The sequence below is a fragment of the Oryzias latipes genome, chromosome 11 (assembly GCF_002234675.1).
Source record: "Oryzias latipes chromosome 11, ASM223467v1".
Taxonomy (NCBI): domain Eukaryota; kingdom Metazoa; phylum Chordata; class Actinopteri; order Beloniformes; family Adrianichthyidae; genus Oryzias; species Oryzias latipes.
The window spans coordinates 7984583-8002195 of NC_019869.2; the positions used below are offsets into that span (position 1 = coordinate 7984583).

Genomic DNA, 17613 nt, shown 5'->3' on the forward strand with positions numbered 1-17613 from the left:
AAGTCTTCAGAAGTGAAATAACCCGCAGCAGTAATGGGGGTTTTAAAGTTTTGAACAAACTTGTGTTTCGTGTCAATTCCATGGTGGCCTAGTGGAAGAGTGTTCACCTGGAAGGTTGTGAGTTCAAATCCAGGCCGAGTCATAACAAAGACTCTAAAGATGGGACCCAATGCCTCCCTGCTTGACACTCAGCATTAAGGGGTTGGTTTGGGGGGGTTAAATGGGTCCCCAGCGCAGCTGTGTCTGCAGATCACCGCTCCCCTAGGGGGTGGGTCAAATGTGGAGAACAAATTTCACACACCAAGGTGTGTGACAGCTAATGGGACTTTAACTTTATAATTAAAGGCTGAGTGATAGATATTTATTGTTAAATCGACAACTGACAATCGACACATTGTTCAGACATTTGAGCCCGTTTCCTTTTGGATTTCACGAGTTAAATCATCACGACAATGTACTTCAAATGCATCCCTGAATGTTGACAATGGTTAACGGAAGTTTAAGCTTACATGATACAAGTCTTGGACCAAAAATATAAAGCAGGGCTGCTTAGACAAACAGAAGCAAGGATTCTTGTTTTCTAAATACTCCAGCAAAGGAGTCTCATTTCTTTAGAAGCTGTATTATACAGTGACTTTGGTCTTAATATGAAGTAATATTATACATGTGTTGAATTAAACAAAAAGCCAATTGCAGCTAAATGTATTCATTAGGTTATTGACTTACAAAAATGCGCTTTCAGTTGGTTTTGCATTTGTGTTAAAGACATTAAAGCATTTGAGTAATTTGTTGGTTAGCCAGAGTTTTACTAAAAGACCAATCACATTTTTTTCAGCAACCTGCAAACAGAAGATGTTTCAATACATCACAGTGTTGTTGTTTTTTAGCCATGGATAGCCAGTGATATAAAACAATTGTTCAAACATTATCAAATCTAATTACCCCTTCTATATGAATCCTTGTCTATACATGAGAACTGGACTAAGTGACTCCTCCCCCCTCATGTTCCAAATAAGAAGTACCCGCTTGTTCCAAGAAGCCAAAATCCCTTAGATTTTTTTTGAGAAATTAAAAGTCATTCTATTTGTCAGAATAAGCATCCTTTTTATAAAGATAATGTTCTTGTCAATCCTATTGTTTATGTTGTTTCTGTAGTGCAAGTTAATCAAATTATAAACTGGCCAATTGGATGCCTCAATGAAAGTATGTGATCTTGTGTCTAATGTTCAGAACCTTTGATTGACAGATTCCCCCGAGCTTGCTTTCAAGTGGTAGGAGTGTGGACTTCCGACAAGTTCCCTTCTGACTGCCAAATGTGGATGCCATAGAAATAATGACTCATATCAAATCGAACCAATCATTGCTTACTGATGTCATCTGGCTTCAACATGGCGGCGAAGTAAGCCCTTTTCTATGGGTGACAACACTAACCTGGTCCAGTTTTCGTAACCCTTGTGCTATCCTAGGCACTTTAACGTTGGGAGTTGGGTTATCTAGACCCACTAAACAGTGCGCTGAACATTTTTTCTTCAATGATTTGTGATCTTCACTGGTGTCCATGGATTACATGAAATCTTTCCACCTTTATCCACCTTTGTCATGGTAGGGAGAACACGTCAATGTAAGGGGTCGGGTCATCTAAGATAGCACAAGGGTTAAACAGTCAATTTCAACAGTCAAAATACAAAGCTTTATACAAGTTATTATTTTATTTCTAAAAGTGCTATAAAATATTCTGCATCCCTGTAATTTTTTTCTTTAACTAAAATTTAGTTGGTACTATTTAGAAAACACAACTCAATGGAATTACATTTTTGTGCTTTTGTTAACATGTTTAGTGTTTTATTTATGACAAAATCTCGTGGCAGCACTATTAGTCCAATCAGGTGAAGCACTGATTTATTCACCCTGTGAACACACAATCGCAAACATTCACCCAAGCAACAAAAACCTCCATCTTGTTATGCTGACTACACACAAACAACCACACACACACTTATTTCATTTCCTTTTCAGAGCTAGTCTAATTTCAGATTTCGTCAGCACACGTTATTGCTTTTTTCCAACAATAAGCCACTACTTCCTCTCCTTCTCGTTTGTCCATCTCTTAAACTGCACTCTTTCTCCCTTTCAGTCTAATGCTCTAGTGTTTATTGCAAACTTGCACTCATTCCAAGCAATTCATGCAATACATGCTCGCTGTCAATCAACAGCGCCACCTGAAATCCCCAATCCTTCACAGCAGATCACCTATTCAACAGAAAAATACATTTTCCTTTTATTTTACAACACTGCCAGTCTCCTATACATACATCAACAACAATAAAAAACAGCATTGAGTATTCATAAGAATGCACCTCATTTGTAAAATCATGGTGACATTTTATTAGAACTGACATGTTGTTTTTGTTAACTTTTTATTCTGAACCAAAACAGCAGAATCCCAACAAAGACCAACCCCACAAATGTGTCCACAAAAACCTGGGAAATGATGACTTTCCCTTTCAAACCTTCCTGTCATGACAGGAACACAACTGTAATGGAATCAAGAAGATCCAAAGCTTTTTTTTAAATACTTATATCACTTATAAGTATAACTTTTTAATAACCAAAGCTCCATTATATCTGACAAAAATGTGCTTTTTTTCATAGTTCTGTTTTTTTTAGTTGGACTACCCAGTCCAAGTAGGCAATGTCCTTCTCCATATAATTATTTTTAAGAAACGCTGAATCAAAGTAAATAAAAACATAAAGACGAGCATTGCAAAAAAAAAAAAGTACACAAAATACACTGTATATCTTTGGTAGATTTTCTTTCTTTCTTACAGAGTAAAACCTTGTTTATTTTCCTAAAAAATATACCACATTTGTGAGAGACAGGCATTTAAAAGACGATCAGGAAGTCTCAATAAATGAGTTTTCTTTACAAAAAAATATATAAATCTTTTACCAATCGGATGCCTAACTGGAACCCGTCTAACAGGATCTGTGAGCATGGGCCCTGTTTCAGCGGTCAATAGGTTTCTGCTGCTAGAAATGTCCTGATACATTTGACTGATCAAAGAGTAAAAGAAATTTCAAGCTGGTGCTCTACCAAATTATAGCATTGTTTGGAGTGAACCCTAGAACCCTCTCCTAACTGAAGGCCAATTGTAGAAAACGTGGGGTGTCAGAGACAAGCTGCAAGGGTTACTGACACCCCAATGGCAATACTACAACCTAGACAAATCCAATTGCCACTTGTTGAATCAGCTTGGGTGTCTTGTTCGTTGGGTGACCAACACAACCAACTTTGTTTCTGTGCAACAAATAGAGAATGGGACACTATTCCACAGAGTGTGTGGCAGCATTGGATTAACATATAGCTAATCTCTGGGAACTTTTAATTATAAAGATGTAAGAAAAATTGGAGTAGAATGTACATTCTTATTTCAAACACTGTTTATAATTTTTCTTTATATTTGCTTTATATTATACGCTTAAAGTGCTTATAAGCGTATAATATAAAGCGACAAGATTAATGACACATAAATTCACACACGAAAAAAGACAGAAAAAAAGAACATTTCCATAGCCATTGCTAAAAGCAATGCATCTCTAGTCATTTGATTGCATGACTAAATAATTGATAGAAAGCTATTACATGGGGAATGAATACCCCCAGGTGTCACCAGGCGTACACACAAGCTGAAACAGCAGTCTCTACAACTCTGCATGATTTTTTTATTCATTTCCTTTGAGTGGGTGTTTAATTTTATCCATGTGTGTGCTTATGATAGCAGGAAAGAGTAGGTGTGAATAGTTGTGTATGTCTGCTTGCAGTTAGTGGGAACATATTAGTAGCTTAGCTCCTCTTAGCCTTCCTGACGATGTGACAGAGACCTGGCTAATCTTCTGCTGACAGCCTGGCTCACTTTCCTTTGCTTACCTTTTCTTTCTCGCCAAGGCACCAATGCTGCACAGTAAGCTATAATGAGACTTGGTTTAACACACTGCTGTTTGCATTTGACTTAGCTTTTGTTTTAAACAAAAGGTGAAGCATTATTGTGAAAACTGCACTTTGAAAAGTCTCTTTAGAAAGAAAAACCTTTAAAAACGAAGTTAAGTGATTAGTTATTCGTTATCCCTTGCCTTTTGACTTAGTCACATACACCTATTTGGGAGCTGACCTTAAAGGGTGCTGCAGGTTTTTAGGTTGTCTGGGTCCATGGAGGGTCGTAGACAGGTATGGCTGCATCTGTTACGGTGAGTGCATGTGTGTCTTGAGTTCCCTTCAGGTTTGTGTGGCTACCTTAAGGGATGCCATAAGAACGGCATTGTACAATTGTCGTACGTGTGGTAAGTGTATCGAGAAGTATTTGTAAGGATAATGTACGTAACACACACTTAACACTTGAGCTATCTTGGATGACCCCGCCCTTACATTGACGTGTTCTCCCTACCATGACAAAGGTGGATAAAGGTGGAAAGATTTCATGTAATCCATGGACACCAGTAAGGATCACAAATCATTAAAGAAAAAAGGTTCAGTGCACTGTCTAGTGGGTCTAGATGACCCAACTCCCAATGGTAAAGTGCCTAGGATAACACAAGGGTTACGACGTATGGGTGATGATGTTTTATGGCGCCCACTGTTGTCATCACTGTGGTGCGTGTACTAGCTCCTTACTGTCCGCACAAATGCCGAAGGAATGGGGTGTACATGTCATACACAAGTGCCTGTAGGATGTCCACACAAAAACTGAAAAATCCGTACGACACACCTAAGTCTCACCTACTTCACCCTTACTTACCCTGACAGGCAGTTTAACCTTTTATTGCAGAATGCAGAAAAACATTTGCGTTAACACTTTCACCCTACGGGCTCGCTGAGAGGTCTACAATCGTCAAATGTTGTGCACGCCACGTCCGTGCCCTGTACAAGTTAGTGGTTGAAAAGCTATTTTTGGAAATGTGTAGAAACCCAAACATAAACTTTACTGAACACAATCAATCCAATGTTTTTATCCATATTTGTCAGTCTTATAGGTTCAACATGCTTCTTTCTTTCTAAATTCAGTCCCATAGTGATTTCTTTTCCCTTAATGTGTGACAAATTCCATATTATTGAGCAGCTGAATGCTGTAAGGTAAATCCAAATTTTAATAATAACTTCATATTAGTTTTAGATGTGCTCTGTATATTAGATTATTTCATCACATTTCTGTTCTTTGAAGTTATTTTTTTTAACTAACATGTCCCTTTATTCATCAAATGTCTGACCCAAATTGGATTATGGGTAAACAAAAGCCAACAAGTAATTCAAGTAATGTCAGATAACAGAAGTTGAAATATTACAACATTATCATGGGTTCATTTTCAGTTGTTAAAAGTAACAATTGACTCTGTGGTTTTAAAGTATTAAAGAGTTCTACAATATTCCTCTCAGCATTGAGATGTAATGATTTGACCTAACTCAGGAAGTTTTTGCAACTTTGGAGTTAGACTATTTGACCTCATATCTGGACGAAATGATATTTCTGCCACCACAAAAGTCACAGTTTTAAAATCAAAATGTCTTTAATTGCAAACAAAATGTTCAGTTTTAAAAACAGAACTTTTAAAGTTGTAGATAAAAATATTAAATGTTTACTTTCGAAATCTCTTTTCTTTGCTTTCATAATACATTTTTAGTTTAGACAAAAGCACACATGACTTCTTAAAAATAAGAAACTCTTTGCAACACGATAATCTGCTGAAGCAAATTTACTCAAAGAAAAGATTAATATTAAAAGTTAAATGTTCATTTTTTCTGCTAAATTACGACGGAGTATTAGGGCCACCAAAAAAAAAAAATTAGAGCCACCAAAAAAAAAAAAAGTAAAATTACGAGATTTTATCTCGTAAGTTTAGGAGATAAAAACTCGTAAATTTAGGAGATAAAAACTCGTAAATTTAGGAGAAAAAAAGTCGTAATTTTAGGAGATTACAGTGGAAGTTAGCATGCAGAGCAGCAGGTGAACGCCGTGCAGCAGCAGAGCAGACCGACTAAACCTTGTTGAACAGGTGAGCTGAATGTTTATTGATAACATTCCAAATGTCTGGAAGGTCATTTGTTTGATTTACGATTCATTAAAGTTTTATTTATTGATGGTTGGTTTGCAGGATCTCTGCAGCCTGATGAAGCCGTCGTCGGTGTCCCTGCAGCTGTTCGCTTGAATCCTTTCTCCACCAAAGACCAGACTCTACGTCTGTGTGACGCTTCCGTCACACAAAAGGAGGAGCACTTTTTTTTGGCATTTTCAACGTTCCAAAGCTAATATAAAACACTATTTTCATTCCTCTTTATTGTTTTATGCTGAAACGGGACATTTCATCTGCAGGAGGGGGCGTTTGTAACACTGTTTACTTCCGCATTGGTGTTGGGATGACAGGTTCATGACGTAATGAGACAAATGAACTTCAGAAAAAGTGAATGAAAAGGAGAATAAAGGCTGCAGCGATTGTCTACACCCAAACGTGTCTCTGAGCTCCTTATTTTACATATTAAACTCCGCTTTACTGACACTGAACCCTGGAAAGACTGCTACACGGAAAATAATACCATAAGCAACAACAAAGCACAGCATGGGTAGGTGGTTTTAGAAAGAACAGTTTTGCATTTTGCTTATTAAGAATGCTACCTGAACTGCTTTTGATGGTATTTGTTTTCAGGATAACAAATAATATGCTTGAGAAAAAGTAATTAGTATTGCTAATTGGTGGTGAATAATGTATTCATGAAGTAATCGATATCGTATCAGATCTTACATAGGGTATCGACCATCACTACTGGATGTCAGACCACCAGTCAGATTCTGATGTCTTCCCCATCACTAACTTCATGCCTGCAGCCAGCTTTTCTTTGAATGCAGCAAACATCCATTTTTTACAAAGTACGTTTCAACCTGAAATCAAATTGGCCGTTCCAGGCCTGAATTGCATTTTGGTAGCTTTATCTGGTTGGTCCTGCTGTTGAGGTTATACATCTATCCCCTGTGGCGGAAGTGATTCCAGTCTGGATCCTTTAACCTTGTTGACAGAGTCCTCCAAATATTTGATGCTGACTTCTCTGACTTTGACTCAGGGAGCAGATGCGACAGAAATCTTTTAGAGGTTCTGTGCTGTGCCAATCTGTATCCTCTGAGCTTTCAGTGGTTCCAAGATATGACTTGCTTCTTTTCTTTTCATCTGAGCCGTTTTAATGCAGTTGGGCCCCTTAGAAGCTCACACACCATGAAGTAATTGTCCCTAAGACTGTCCTGGTCCAATGTTCTGGTTCCACCCACTCTCTCATAGCAGAGTAGTGTTTAGAGTGGCTTTTCTTGTGTGTTTGAAGATTTCTCTTCAGGTTGACTGACTCCAAGTTCATTGTTAGATCTACAAGCAGGATACATTTAGGGGGTAACAGATAAATTCAATATTCCTTAATGGAGTCATGGTCTCTGCAAATGGCAATTCAGGTCACTTAGCAGGTGTACATGCCGGATTTAGGTGACAGACCAAAGGAAGAGATGTCCATCCCATAAAGACAGATTTTGAGAACTGATGAAAACTCATTTTTAGGGATGTTTCTAGCCTAATGCTATTGAACATGGGCAGAAGTGAAAACCTGTCTCATTTTATGTTTCATACAGAAAACTGTATGTATTTTATAGTAATTTCATTTGATTTTGTAAAATAAAATGAAGGTATTCACTTTAAAAAATAATGGACAAAATTAGACAAAAAAGTATTTGTTTTCACAACCTTAAGGCGCACTTAAAAGTTGTACATTTTCTCCATACATACACATGGTGTATGTGATGTGCGATGCCCATAATGTGTTGTTGTGGGACTTCTGTAAAGAGGACGTAGCAGAAGACAGAATTAGAACGGTAAGGAAGGAAGTGAAGACGTGAAATAAGACACACCCCTGAATAGTACAATGTGCAGGTATGGGCATTATGCAGAGCAACATCGTTTTGGTAACACTGAATATGCAACCTGAAAAGAGACTTCTGAAGCACAGTTTAAACTGCAAGCTATCAGCTACGCAGAGGAACATGGGAATCGAGAAGCTGCAAGTTCCTGATTTATGTATCCATGGTTCGCAGGAAGCGTCTTTACAGTCAACGTTCGACTGAAGGCAGTAACGCTAGCAGAGAAAATGACAATGTAACATTTTAAGGAGGTCCGTCTTGTTTCGTTGTATGAAACAGTGCCATCTTTCCATCCGGGCAAGGACTACTGTCGCGCAGCAACTTCCAGCAGATTACAACGAAAAGCTGTCCATCTTCTGCTCCTACTGCAGTGAAAAGATTTCCGACAAACAGATCCAGCCCAGACACATAATCAACATGGACGAGGTGCCGCTCGCTTTTGATATACACACAGTCACACTGTCGAATGGTGGACACTTTCACTAAGACTGGGAGGCAGCACTGGGCGAGTTACGCCCCAGTTTGTGAATGGATTGTAGATGCTTGGGCTAACATGTCTGCTTCCACTGTTCTTTGAGCTTTTGCAAAATCCAGCATCATTCATGAGGAACTGCACGGCAACAAGACGCACTCTGATCATGACGAAAGGGAAGCTGGCGTGTTTGATAGAAATTTAGGCCGGCTGTTCATTTCAGATACAGAAGATGAGGATTTTGATGGATTTTGGATGCTGATGGTGACTTAAAAAAATTGATAAACGACAAATTTTTTAAATACACACTAGCATGCATGTATTACCGGTTTGTTTTAACGTGCCCGCGCCTTAAAACCCGGTGGGCATTTTGTATGTGTTAAAAAGGCACTAACTGAAACTGTGCCCTATAATCCAGTGCACCCAATGGTCAGTACTTGCTACTGAAGCTGTAACCAAAAGGATAAAATTACCTAGAAAAAAACAGTTACAGCCTTAAAGTCCCACTTCGATCCTCTTTTGATCGAGTTTTTAAACAAGCCAAAAAAAAAATCTCCAGTTTTCCAGGACATAGTTTATGCATGTACAAAGACGTAAATGGATCTAGTCGTCTACAAGTGGATTCATCAGAATGGCCTGGCGAGGGCATTTTCTACGTAACAAAAACCTTTTTCTTTTTTAAACTGCGTTTTCTGGGTCTGCTCCAGATTCTACACAACTTAAAAAAAAAGATGTAAAAATGTTAGTTTAAGCTTAATTTTCTTAATATATGTCCTCCATCATCAGACAAATTCGACAAGAGCATGTTAAAAAACAAATTCCATCAAAGTGGGTCTTTAAGACATCTCCTAGGTTTTACTGAAACATTTTAGGCATATAATCCAGCAAAATCTTAAGAAAGTTCTGGAGGGATGGCTCACATCTGGCTGTTTGACACACACTTTTGATCGGGGTAGTGAAACACCACAGACGTAAATACAAACACACAGTCAGTCTGTCTGTCTGTCTGTCTTCCTCGCATTAATATACGAAATAAATGAAGAGTTTTAGTCTGAAATTCCAAATATTGCCTTATCAAAAAATTATTTAAAACAGGTTTAATGTAAAGTGGAAAAAAAAGATTAACTGCAGGTATTTTACTTATATATTCTGCATTAAAAGTGACAAAATTAATTTCTTTTTAAATTTATGACTAAAACTCTTCATCTAAATTCATGCAAACACCACATATTTTATAGGTTTGTACCTCGACAGATAGGGGCAGGAAAGTCCCAAACGGCAATGTTTCCTGCATTGGTGATGCAGGTGAGCGTGGCGTGGCCATCCAAGACGTAACCAGGGACGCAGCTGTACTGCACGCGGTCTCCTACTGCAAAACGACCGCTGCCGCTTAGTAATGCTTTAGGTGGGACACCAGGATTCCCACATGATGTACTGTGGAGCTCTGCAATGGAATATAAGACAAACAGATTTGGTGTTAGAAAAGTCACAATAGATCCTTGCTTAGACTATGTTTTTCACCATTTTAAGGTGACAGAAATCTGGAAAACCTTTTTAGAGAAACATGGTGTTTGTGCACTTTACGGTCTGATTGCCTTTCATTTTGGCACATTTGAATTGAGCGTCCAAAATGCAGGTGAGCTAAAGAGGTGTACTGAGCCTAAAGCATCTGTTGTATACACAGATGGAAGTTTAGAGCAGCAGCTGCTTCTGATCTGTGTATGTGGAAAATTCTTCATTTTCTGTGTTCAGCCCCAGTCCATGGCTCCCGCTGCATCACAGATAGTTTTTCACATGATCAAGAAAACAGTAAATGCGAATATACAGAGTGTGTTCTGGGACCTGGAAAGCTCCAAGAAGGAATCTTCTTTCCAAATTCATTTAATGCATTTTATATATTTCATGTAAAATATCTTCAACAGAAACAAGACATATAAGTGCATATTAATATGGATACAAATGCTGCAGGTTTGTAAATCTTATGAAATTCTTTCACCAAACACTACTTTGACTCAGTTTGCAGCTGCAGTCCACAATGGATACCATAAAGTGCACACTTTTCAACTTTGTGTTACATTGGTAAAACAGAAACTATGTGTTATTTAAAGACCTGCTACAATGAAAATTGTGTTTTTTGTGTTTTTAATAAATTCTTGTTGCATTTTTCTCATGGTGGACATATATAAAGAAAATTTAGAATAAGGTTTGCGTCTCTGAGTTCTTCTTTGTTGAAATCGTTGTGAATCAGGAGCAGACAAACAAAATATTGTAGTTGTTATGTACAGATTATATCACGCAGGTCACCAGCTCCCTGCCCTGTTTCATTCTGATGCATCCACTTGCAGAAGACTAGATCCATGTACGTCTTCGTTTTCCTCGTCTGAGCTGGCCTTTGGCTCAAAACTGTACGGCTGGATAGCTCCAGTATTGCTCGCCATTTTTGTTTGTCCTGTAAGCTAACAGGAGAGAGTGTAACTATAGGGATGATGGGAAATCAGGTTTACAGTGCAGGTTTACTCCGCCACAGCAGCCCTGCCCATAACTCAGAGGAAACTCTGATGAACTACTGGTGCTCAGGAGAAACTATGTCCTAGAAAATGACACAGATTTTTTAATTTTGGTTAAAAATGGCATGATCATTATTACAAGATAACTTGGAACGCTTTAGAAATCAGAGATGAACAGAGTGAGACTTTGATGTCAAGGTATTTTCTAAGTGATGATTAGAAAGGTTGTTATATCTTTTTTTCCTAACAGGAGCTGATCCACATTCCTTAAACTGAAACCTCTTTAATTATTACCAATCCGATTGCACATAGTAGCTTTATTCAAATGAACCTAATTCAGCATCTGTGTAAGAGCAAATCCTTTATTTTTTTTTGTAAATAATTTCCCATTGAATCATTACAAAAAAAGCTTGTGTTTCCCTCTGTTAGTGAAAAAAACAACTAAAATGAATCAAAGAGCCCAGCAGCTCTGGGAGTTGCTAACAAACAAGCAAATGACACAAAGACAGAGATAAACAAATTAAAACGCACAACTTTTTCTTCCTAAATTAAGGAAGTGCAATTTTTTTTTCCACAACATTTTACCACTTTTTGTTGGTTTACATGCATTTACTAATGTGCTGGCATAGGTCTGCCCACACATCATTACAGCCTGTTCTGACATCATGCCCTGAGTACAGATTTAGCTAAAGCTTACAGCTATTTAGAGTGCACACTGCCAAGCATATTGCCTTTAAGTACACATTGGACTGCAATGCAAAACAGGCTGTGAACAGCCTTAAAGAAGGGGCGGCAAAGTGTTCATTTCCATTCTTTCCTCTGCAATTACAGTTTTGTGCCAAAGACACGTGCATAATTGCACCCATATAAACATCCGCAGACAGAAAAACAGGAGAAAAGAGGGTGAGAGACAAAGCAGGAAAGAGGAGAGGTATTACAAGCCATAAACTAGGAAGTAGATGAGAGGACAGGGACCAACTGCAATCTTTTACTTTGAATTTGATTGATACAACAATGAAACTGTTCAGACAGACACGGGGTGTGAGTGGGGGTGTGTGCAGAAAACTAGAAAGATGGGCCATGGGAGAGGCCAGCTCGCAGATCAACACAAAGGTTGGAGATGGGTGGAAGGGCAGAAAAAGGCAGAGGGTGCCTAACATGATAGATAGGGGGAAGAAAGTAGTAGGACAGAAGGAGAAAAGTAAAAAAAAGGAGAAAGTGCATGGCAGACAGCCTAAATCAGCAGCCCTGCATTACGTTCATTGTTCCTAAATGAAAGGTGGAGGCAGATGTGCAACTCTCAAGATGTCACCAGAAACTTTCAAAAGCCTGAAGTAGGCACAACTAAAAACGTTGGAATATAGTTACAAGTTGTTCAAATAGTTTTCATTGCTTTTTCAAAAACTTTGATTAACTACTGAAAGTCCCACCCTGATCATCCTTTAAACTATTTTAGAAAGATTCCTAGTAGTCCTTTAATTAATATGCAGTTTTTACTCCAAATCAGTCTGCTTCCTCTTCCCACCATCCATCTATTTACACACTCTCCCATTAGTGGGTCTTTAAAGACCCATTCTGATGAATCAGAAACATGATCTTCTGGTATGTTTCTGATTATGGAGGACATATGTAAAGGAAATGGAGATTAAAATAGCATTTCTGAGTATTTCAGAATGAAAATCGCTGTGAATCAGGATCAGACAAAAAAAAGCAGTTTGAAAATTATTGTATTTGTTACAAACTACAATTAGTGGGCCACAAGCTTCCTGCTGCGCTCCATTCTGATGCAGACAAATAGATCCGTGTAGGTCTTTGAGTTGTACTTGTTAGTGTATTATTAGCAAATTGATGAGTGAAAAAGCACAAGCTAAAGTTTTAGCCACATACACCCGCACAGGGGATTGGCCCGTACTGGTGCTTCAGGTTTTTGAGTTCTCCAGGCCAAACTATGAGGCGGTACATCGTCTATCTGTCCTTGTGAGGATCCCTCCTTCATGTGGGCATGTTTCCTTTTTTTTTCCGGAATCCATTTTTTTAAGCGTTTTTCCTTACCACAAAGAAGGGTCTAAGGGCAGGGATGCCCAGTTTAGTTGAGTCTGTTTAGTGTAGTTTAGCCACCACCTATTGAATTATATGACTTTATGTTTTCATGATTCAACTTTATTACAACGCTACTGGTTTGAAGTCCATTGAGTTGACTATTGTTGTAATATTGGGCTATAGAAAAAAAATTGAATTGAATGACCTAGAGGAGGGGTGTCAAACACATTTTCACGGAGGGCCACATCAGCATAGTGGCTGTCCTCAAAGGGCCGGATTTAACTTATACATGTAACTAAATGTAATGAAAAATAAACATAACTACTCCTTAATGTTAAATAACTAATTTAATTATTTTTAGATAACTTTTTAAAGTGACAATTACAGTTGCATAGTAAACATATGTTTGCTTGTTACTCCAGCATAAATCCTTTTAAATTTGATTCTGTCAGGTTAGGTTATATGGACAGTGTTTAAGTCCTGATGTATAGTTGCTCAATTCGATATTTCAAGTCCAATTCTCCCTAGATATAAATGAATACACACCAATTTTTGTTTTAGGAAATTAAAAACTTTTATGCTCTTGCGAGCCACATAAAATGACATGGCGGGCCACATTTGGCACGCGGGCCTCGAGTTTGACAGAGTCAAGAACGTTCACCTCTTGACTGGTGCAGGAGTGTCTTCCAGTTCCTTTGAGGCTCATACAACCACCTCAAGAAACATCCTGAAAATGGAATGTATTGTCCTGCGCATGGTAAGTGTATCGTGAAGTATTTGTAAGGCAAACGTAAAATGCATGTATTTATGATTTACAGGTGATGCTGGCGTACAGTGCCCTTTTGTCATTGGGGCTTGTACTGGCTACTTACTGATCGCGCACAAATGCTTTTCACAAACGGTGTGCGGGTAGGACAGCTAAACAAACAGCTGATTTTCAAATTTCTAATTTCCAGCAGTCGGACTCCATGAAAAAGTTAAGGTCCCATTAGCCGTCAAGCACCTACTGTAGGTGTGTGAAATTTGTTCTCCGCATTTGACCCATTCCCTTGGGGGAGCGGTGATCTGTAGACACAGCCACGCTCTGTGTCCACGACCCATTTTTTAGAATCTTTGGTATGACTCTGCCTAGATTTACACTCACGACCTCCCAGTCACAGAGCAGACAGTCTATCACAAGGCCTGTGAGCAAGGAATGCGCAATTAGGCGATAGTGCTCTAGGTGGTTAGAAAGCAAAGGAAAACCCATTGTAAGCAGCCATTCTGCCTAAGACTTTCAGATAACACCCTGACAAGACACACTTGGATGGAAGCACATGTGTGGATCCAGACAAACAAACTAGGACCATCCATCACCCTGGCGACCCCCATTGCTGCAATGCAATTGAGTGTCAGGTTGGCCTAGTGCAACGACCTATGGCCTATCGATTTAGCAAGTCAGCATGGCCCTACTTAGTGTCAGGATCTTTTTTGTTTAGTGTCTGATCAGGTTCACATTTACTCTTCTGACTTACCCACGCATGTGGTTAGCCACACACACTTTACTTGAAGCTCTTTTTTCTTGTAGCTAATCTGTTTTAGCCAACACTGCTGGTCTATCTTCTTCATACAGACCTGATATATATTTATTGCACTTTTTCCCCCTTGGCTTTAAACCTATACTTCAGGTTTCTTTGAAGTGGAACTGTGTGAAATGCTTATAAGTGGTTAGTGTTTCACCTGCAACAGACAGTTCAGGGAATCAGGGAGGAATTCTCCTGGGAGACCCAGGCTAACATCTAGTCAGAATGGGGTCAGCAGTAGACCAAACATTTGCTTTCTAAAACAACTCAGACCTGAAATATGCAAGAACTTTTGGAGACTCATATAATGGAAAACAGCACTACATCATTTTTGTGTCAAACTGTCCTTTTATGCAAAACCATAACACAACATTAGCCTAAAAGTCATGTTTATTGATCATTAGAACTGCTACTATATAGAATCCTGTGTTTTAGTGTGGCTATTATGCACTAATTTTTTTCATTGATTCTCTACTTTTCTTTCAACTTAAAATTTAATGACAGTTGCCGAGTAAAAACTTAGCAAACCTGTACCTTACGCAAATTCAGAGACTTTAAATTGAATAAAGTTTTTTTATCCACATTCCAGATGTTGTGCCAGCCCACCTCTTTCCTGTTCTCCTCCAATGTCTTTGATTTGGCATGAGATTGCAATGGCCCGGCTCTGTCATGTTTTCCAAGCCTTCAGTTTGGCATGATCCGTCTTAACCACCATTAGTGTCTGAGCACTGGGGTCTCTTCACTTGGTCCAAGGTCATCACTAGCATTCAAAATGTCTCCGGCCCATAGCCCAACCACTAATGACCTCTGACTGCTTATGCTACACAATTAAATCCTGTAAATTAAATCTTTCAATCCAACTTTCCAGATGTCTCCTTATTGAAACAACTAGAGTGCAGTGGATGGACACAGTATGACAGCATCACCCAAATGTCATAAGGACATGCAGTTTACATTATCCTTACAAATACTTCACGATACACTTCATACATGCTTGGAAATGTATGCTCGATTTTCATGATTTCCCTTGAGTATGGCACAGGGCACACAAGCCTCAAGGAGACTTCATGACACACCTGCACTTCCTTTAATATGTGCTTGCTCGTCTCTAAGACCCTCCACGGGCTCAGATAACTCAAAAACCTGTATGGGTCAACCCCCCCGTACAGCTCTTAGGTCATTGGAAATATCTCAGTTTTCTTTCAGTATATTTATGAATCCAGGAACTTTATAACTCTCCTTTCTATGGTTGGCTCTTGTCCAGCCTCTCCTCTCAACTAATTTATCGTCCACAACCTATTTGTCTGCACATTTCTTTCCCACCCCCTCTCCCTCTCTTGCTCCCTATATTCCACCATAACCATAATTTCACTGAGTTGCTTCATTAGAAGCTGCTGTATTTATGGGTCATCTGCAGAACGATCTGCATTTGTCACTCACACACAAACCAAAACGTTGGGACCACACTAAACTATAGAAGAGACGCCACTGCAACTCTATATCACATACACACATTACCATTCACCTGGCTTTTTATTTCTCCCTAGATAAGCAATTAAAGCTTTGTCCAAGTACAAGAAGCATGAAGGAGAGCAAGCAAGAAGTGAAAAGGGGAGGGAAATGAGCAATGAGTAAGAGGTGAGAGCAAAGCATCACACAAAAAGAAAGAAGGCTGCTTTGCTTTCAGAGTTTTTAGTGAGACAGATGAGGTGGCAGTCTGGAGGTATGGTGAGGGGGATTGAAGGACAGTAAAGGCACAGAAAGGAGGAGAGAAAAGAGGAGAGAAGGCACAGGAGTCAGGACTCCTAAGTCAGCAGTAACTTTTATTCAAGATGAACAGTTTTATGCATGGAAGAGTATATGCTTCAAATACTCATAAATTTGAAATTACCATGACTAAAAATTGAAAAGAGTAGATTTTTATATAAATGAAAAGTTTATAAAGAGTGTTCAAAAGTGGTCTAACAAACATATCTGCCCACGGACACTCAGACTTATACAAAGTCAATGCTTATCTCCCTGCCTATTAATTTAATTTATCCTACACTTGAAGCAAACCTTTATATGCTGTCTTTACATTACCTAGTATGTCAGTGAATTTTAAGTAAGGGTATTTTCAGTCTGAAGGTCTACATTAACTAACATATTTGCCCCCTTTTAACTCTTCCGATCAGTTTTGTTTTGAAAAAACCAAACCAGACAAATTATTCTGGCGAGTAATAAACCATTTCCTGGACAAATTTGGACAAAAATAAACGAATTTAAACCCTTATTTAGGTTGTCTTGTGTGCTATCCATGGTGTCACCGTCTGTCCAAAAGAAGTACCAAAAAGGTAATTTACTGTGCACCAAGATGCATTAAATGTGTAATTAAGGAAGCTCATTCTGAACAAATGTAATTGTTCAAATCTTTAGTGTTTTTATTTTTCTTTAATTAAAGTTAAATGTTTTGGGTAATTTCATAAGCTATAAGATACGACTTTATCAGCAGTCTTGCCATAGTTACTTCTTCCCATGATTTCTGGAGAAGTTACAGCAGAGCTGTCAAGCTGCTGTCATATTACTGGAATTTAAGCCATTTCTTCTAAATCTGTCAGCTGAAAAATTACAGATACAGGAGAATAATATGGAGCGTTTCTACATGGATGTGTGCTTTTTAATATGAAAAGAAGAGAAAAAACAGTAAATAAGTCTGTAAAAAGGCATCAACAGTAAAATGAAAAGCTTATGAAGGTTCAGAAACCGAGAATGACAAGTGATTTTGGGGAAGGCACATAAATGTATATAATAGATTTAGAACTAAACGTATGGGTATATCTAACCATTAAAACAACTGCTATTACCTATTTTTCCAGATTCAAGATTCAGGATTTAAAGGGTTTATTGTCATATGCAGTAAGAAATGGGTTTCACTGCACAATGAAATTCTTACTCCCAAGTTTCCAAACTGCAGGGCGCACTGTGAATGAATGGTATATTTTCAAACTTATATGTCATATCTAATGCGGACCAAACTATAAAGGGCATTTAATGACACAAAAGAGTGAGAGATAAGTCTGTCAGTCAGCCAGACTTCAGTAACTGCGTTCACG

At 38.5% G+C, this 17613-nt stretch overlaps 2 protein-coding genes across 7 annotated transcripts in view; one reads left to right on the top strand and one right to left on the bottom strand.

Moving 5' to 3' along the window:
• LOC110015877 overlaps positions 1-17613 on the top strand; it is a 755614-nt gene that overhangs the window by 529062 nt on the left and 208939 nt on the right. The gene's annotated exons all lie outside the window — the stretch shown is intronic.
• Positions 1-17613, bottom strand: part of csmd3 (CUB and Sushi multiple domains 3) — a 478616-nt gene that overhangs the window by 296313 nt on the left and 164690 nt on the right. For all 4 annotated transcript variants that reach the window (XM_023959656.1, XM_023959655.1, XM_023959654.1 and 1 more), the window contains exon 4: positions 9659-9856. In XM_023959656.1, the coding sequence (XP_023815424.1) occupies positions 9659-9856 (198 nt within the window). The remainder of the gene's footprint in view (positions 1-9658; positions 9857-17613) is intronic.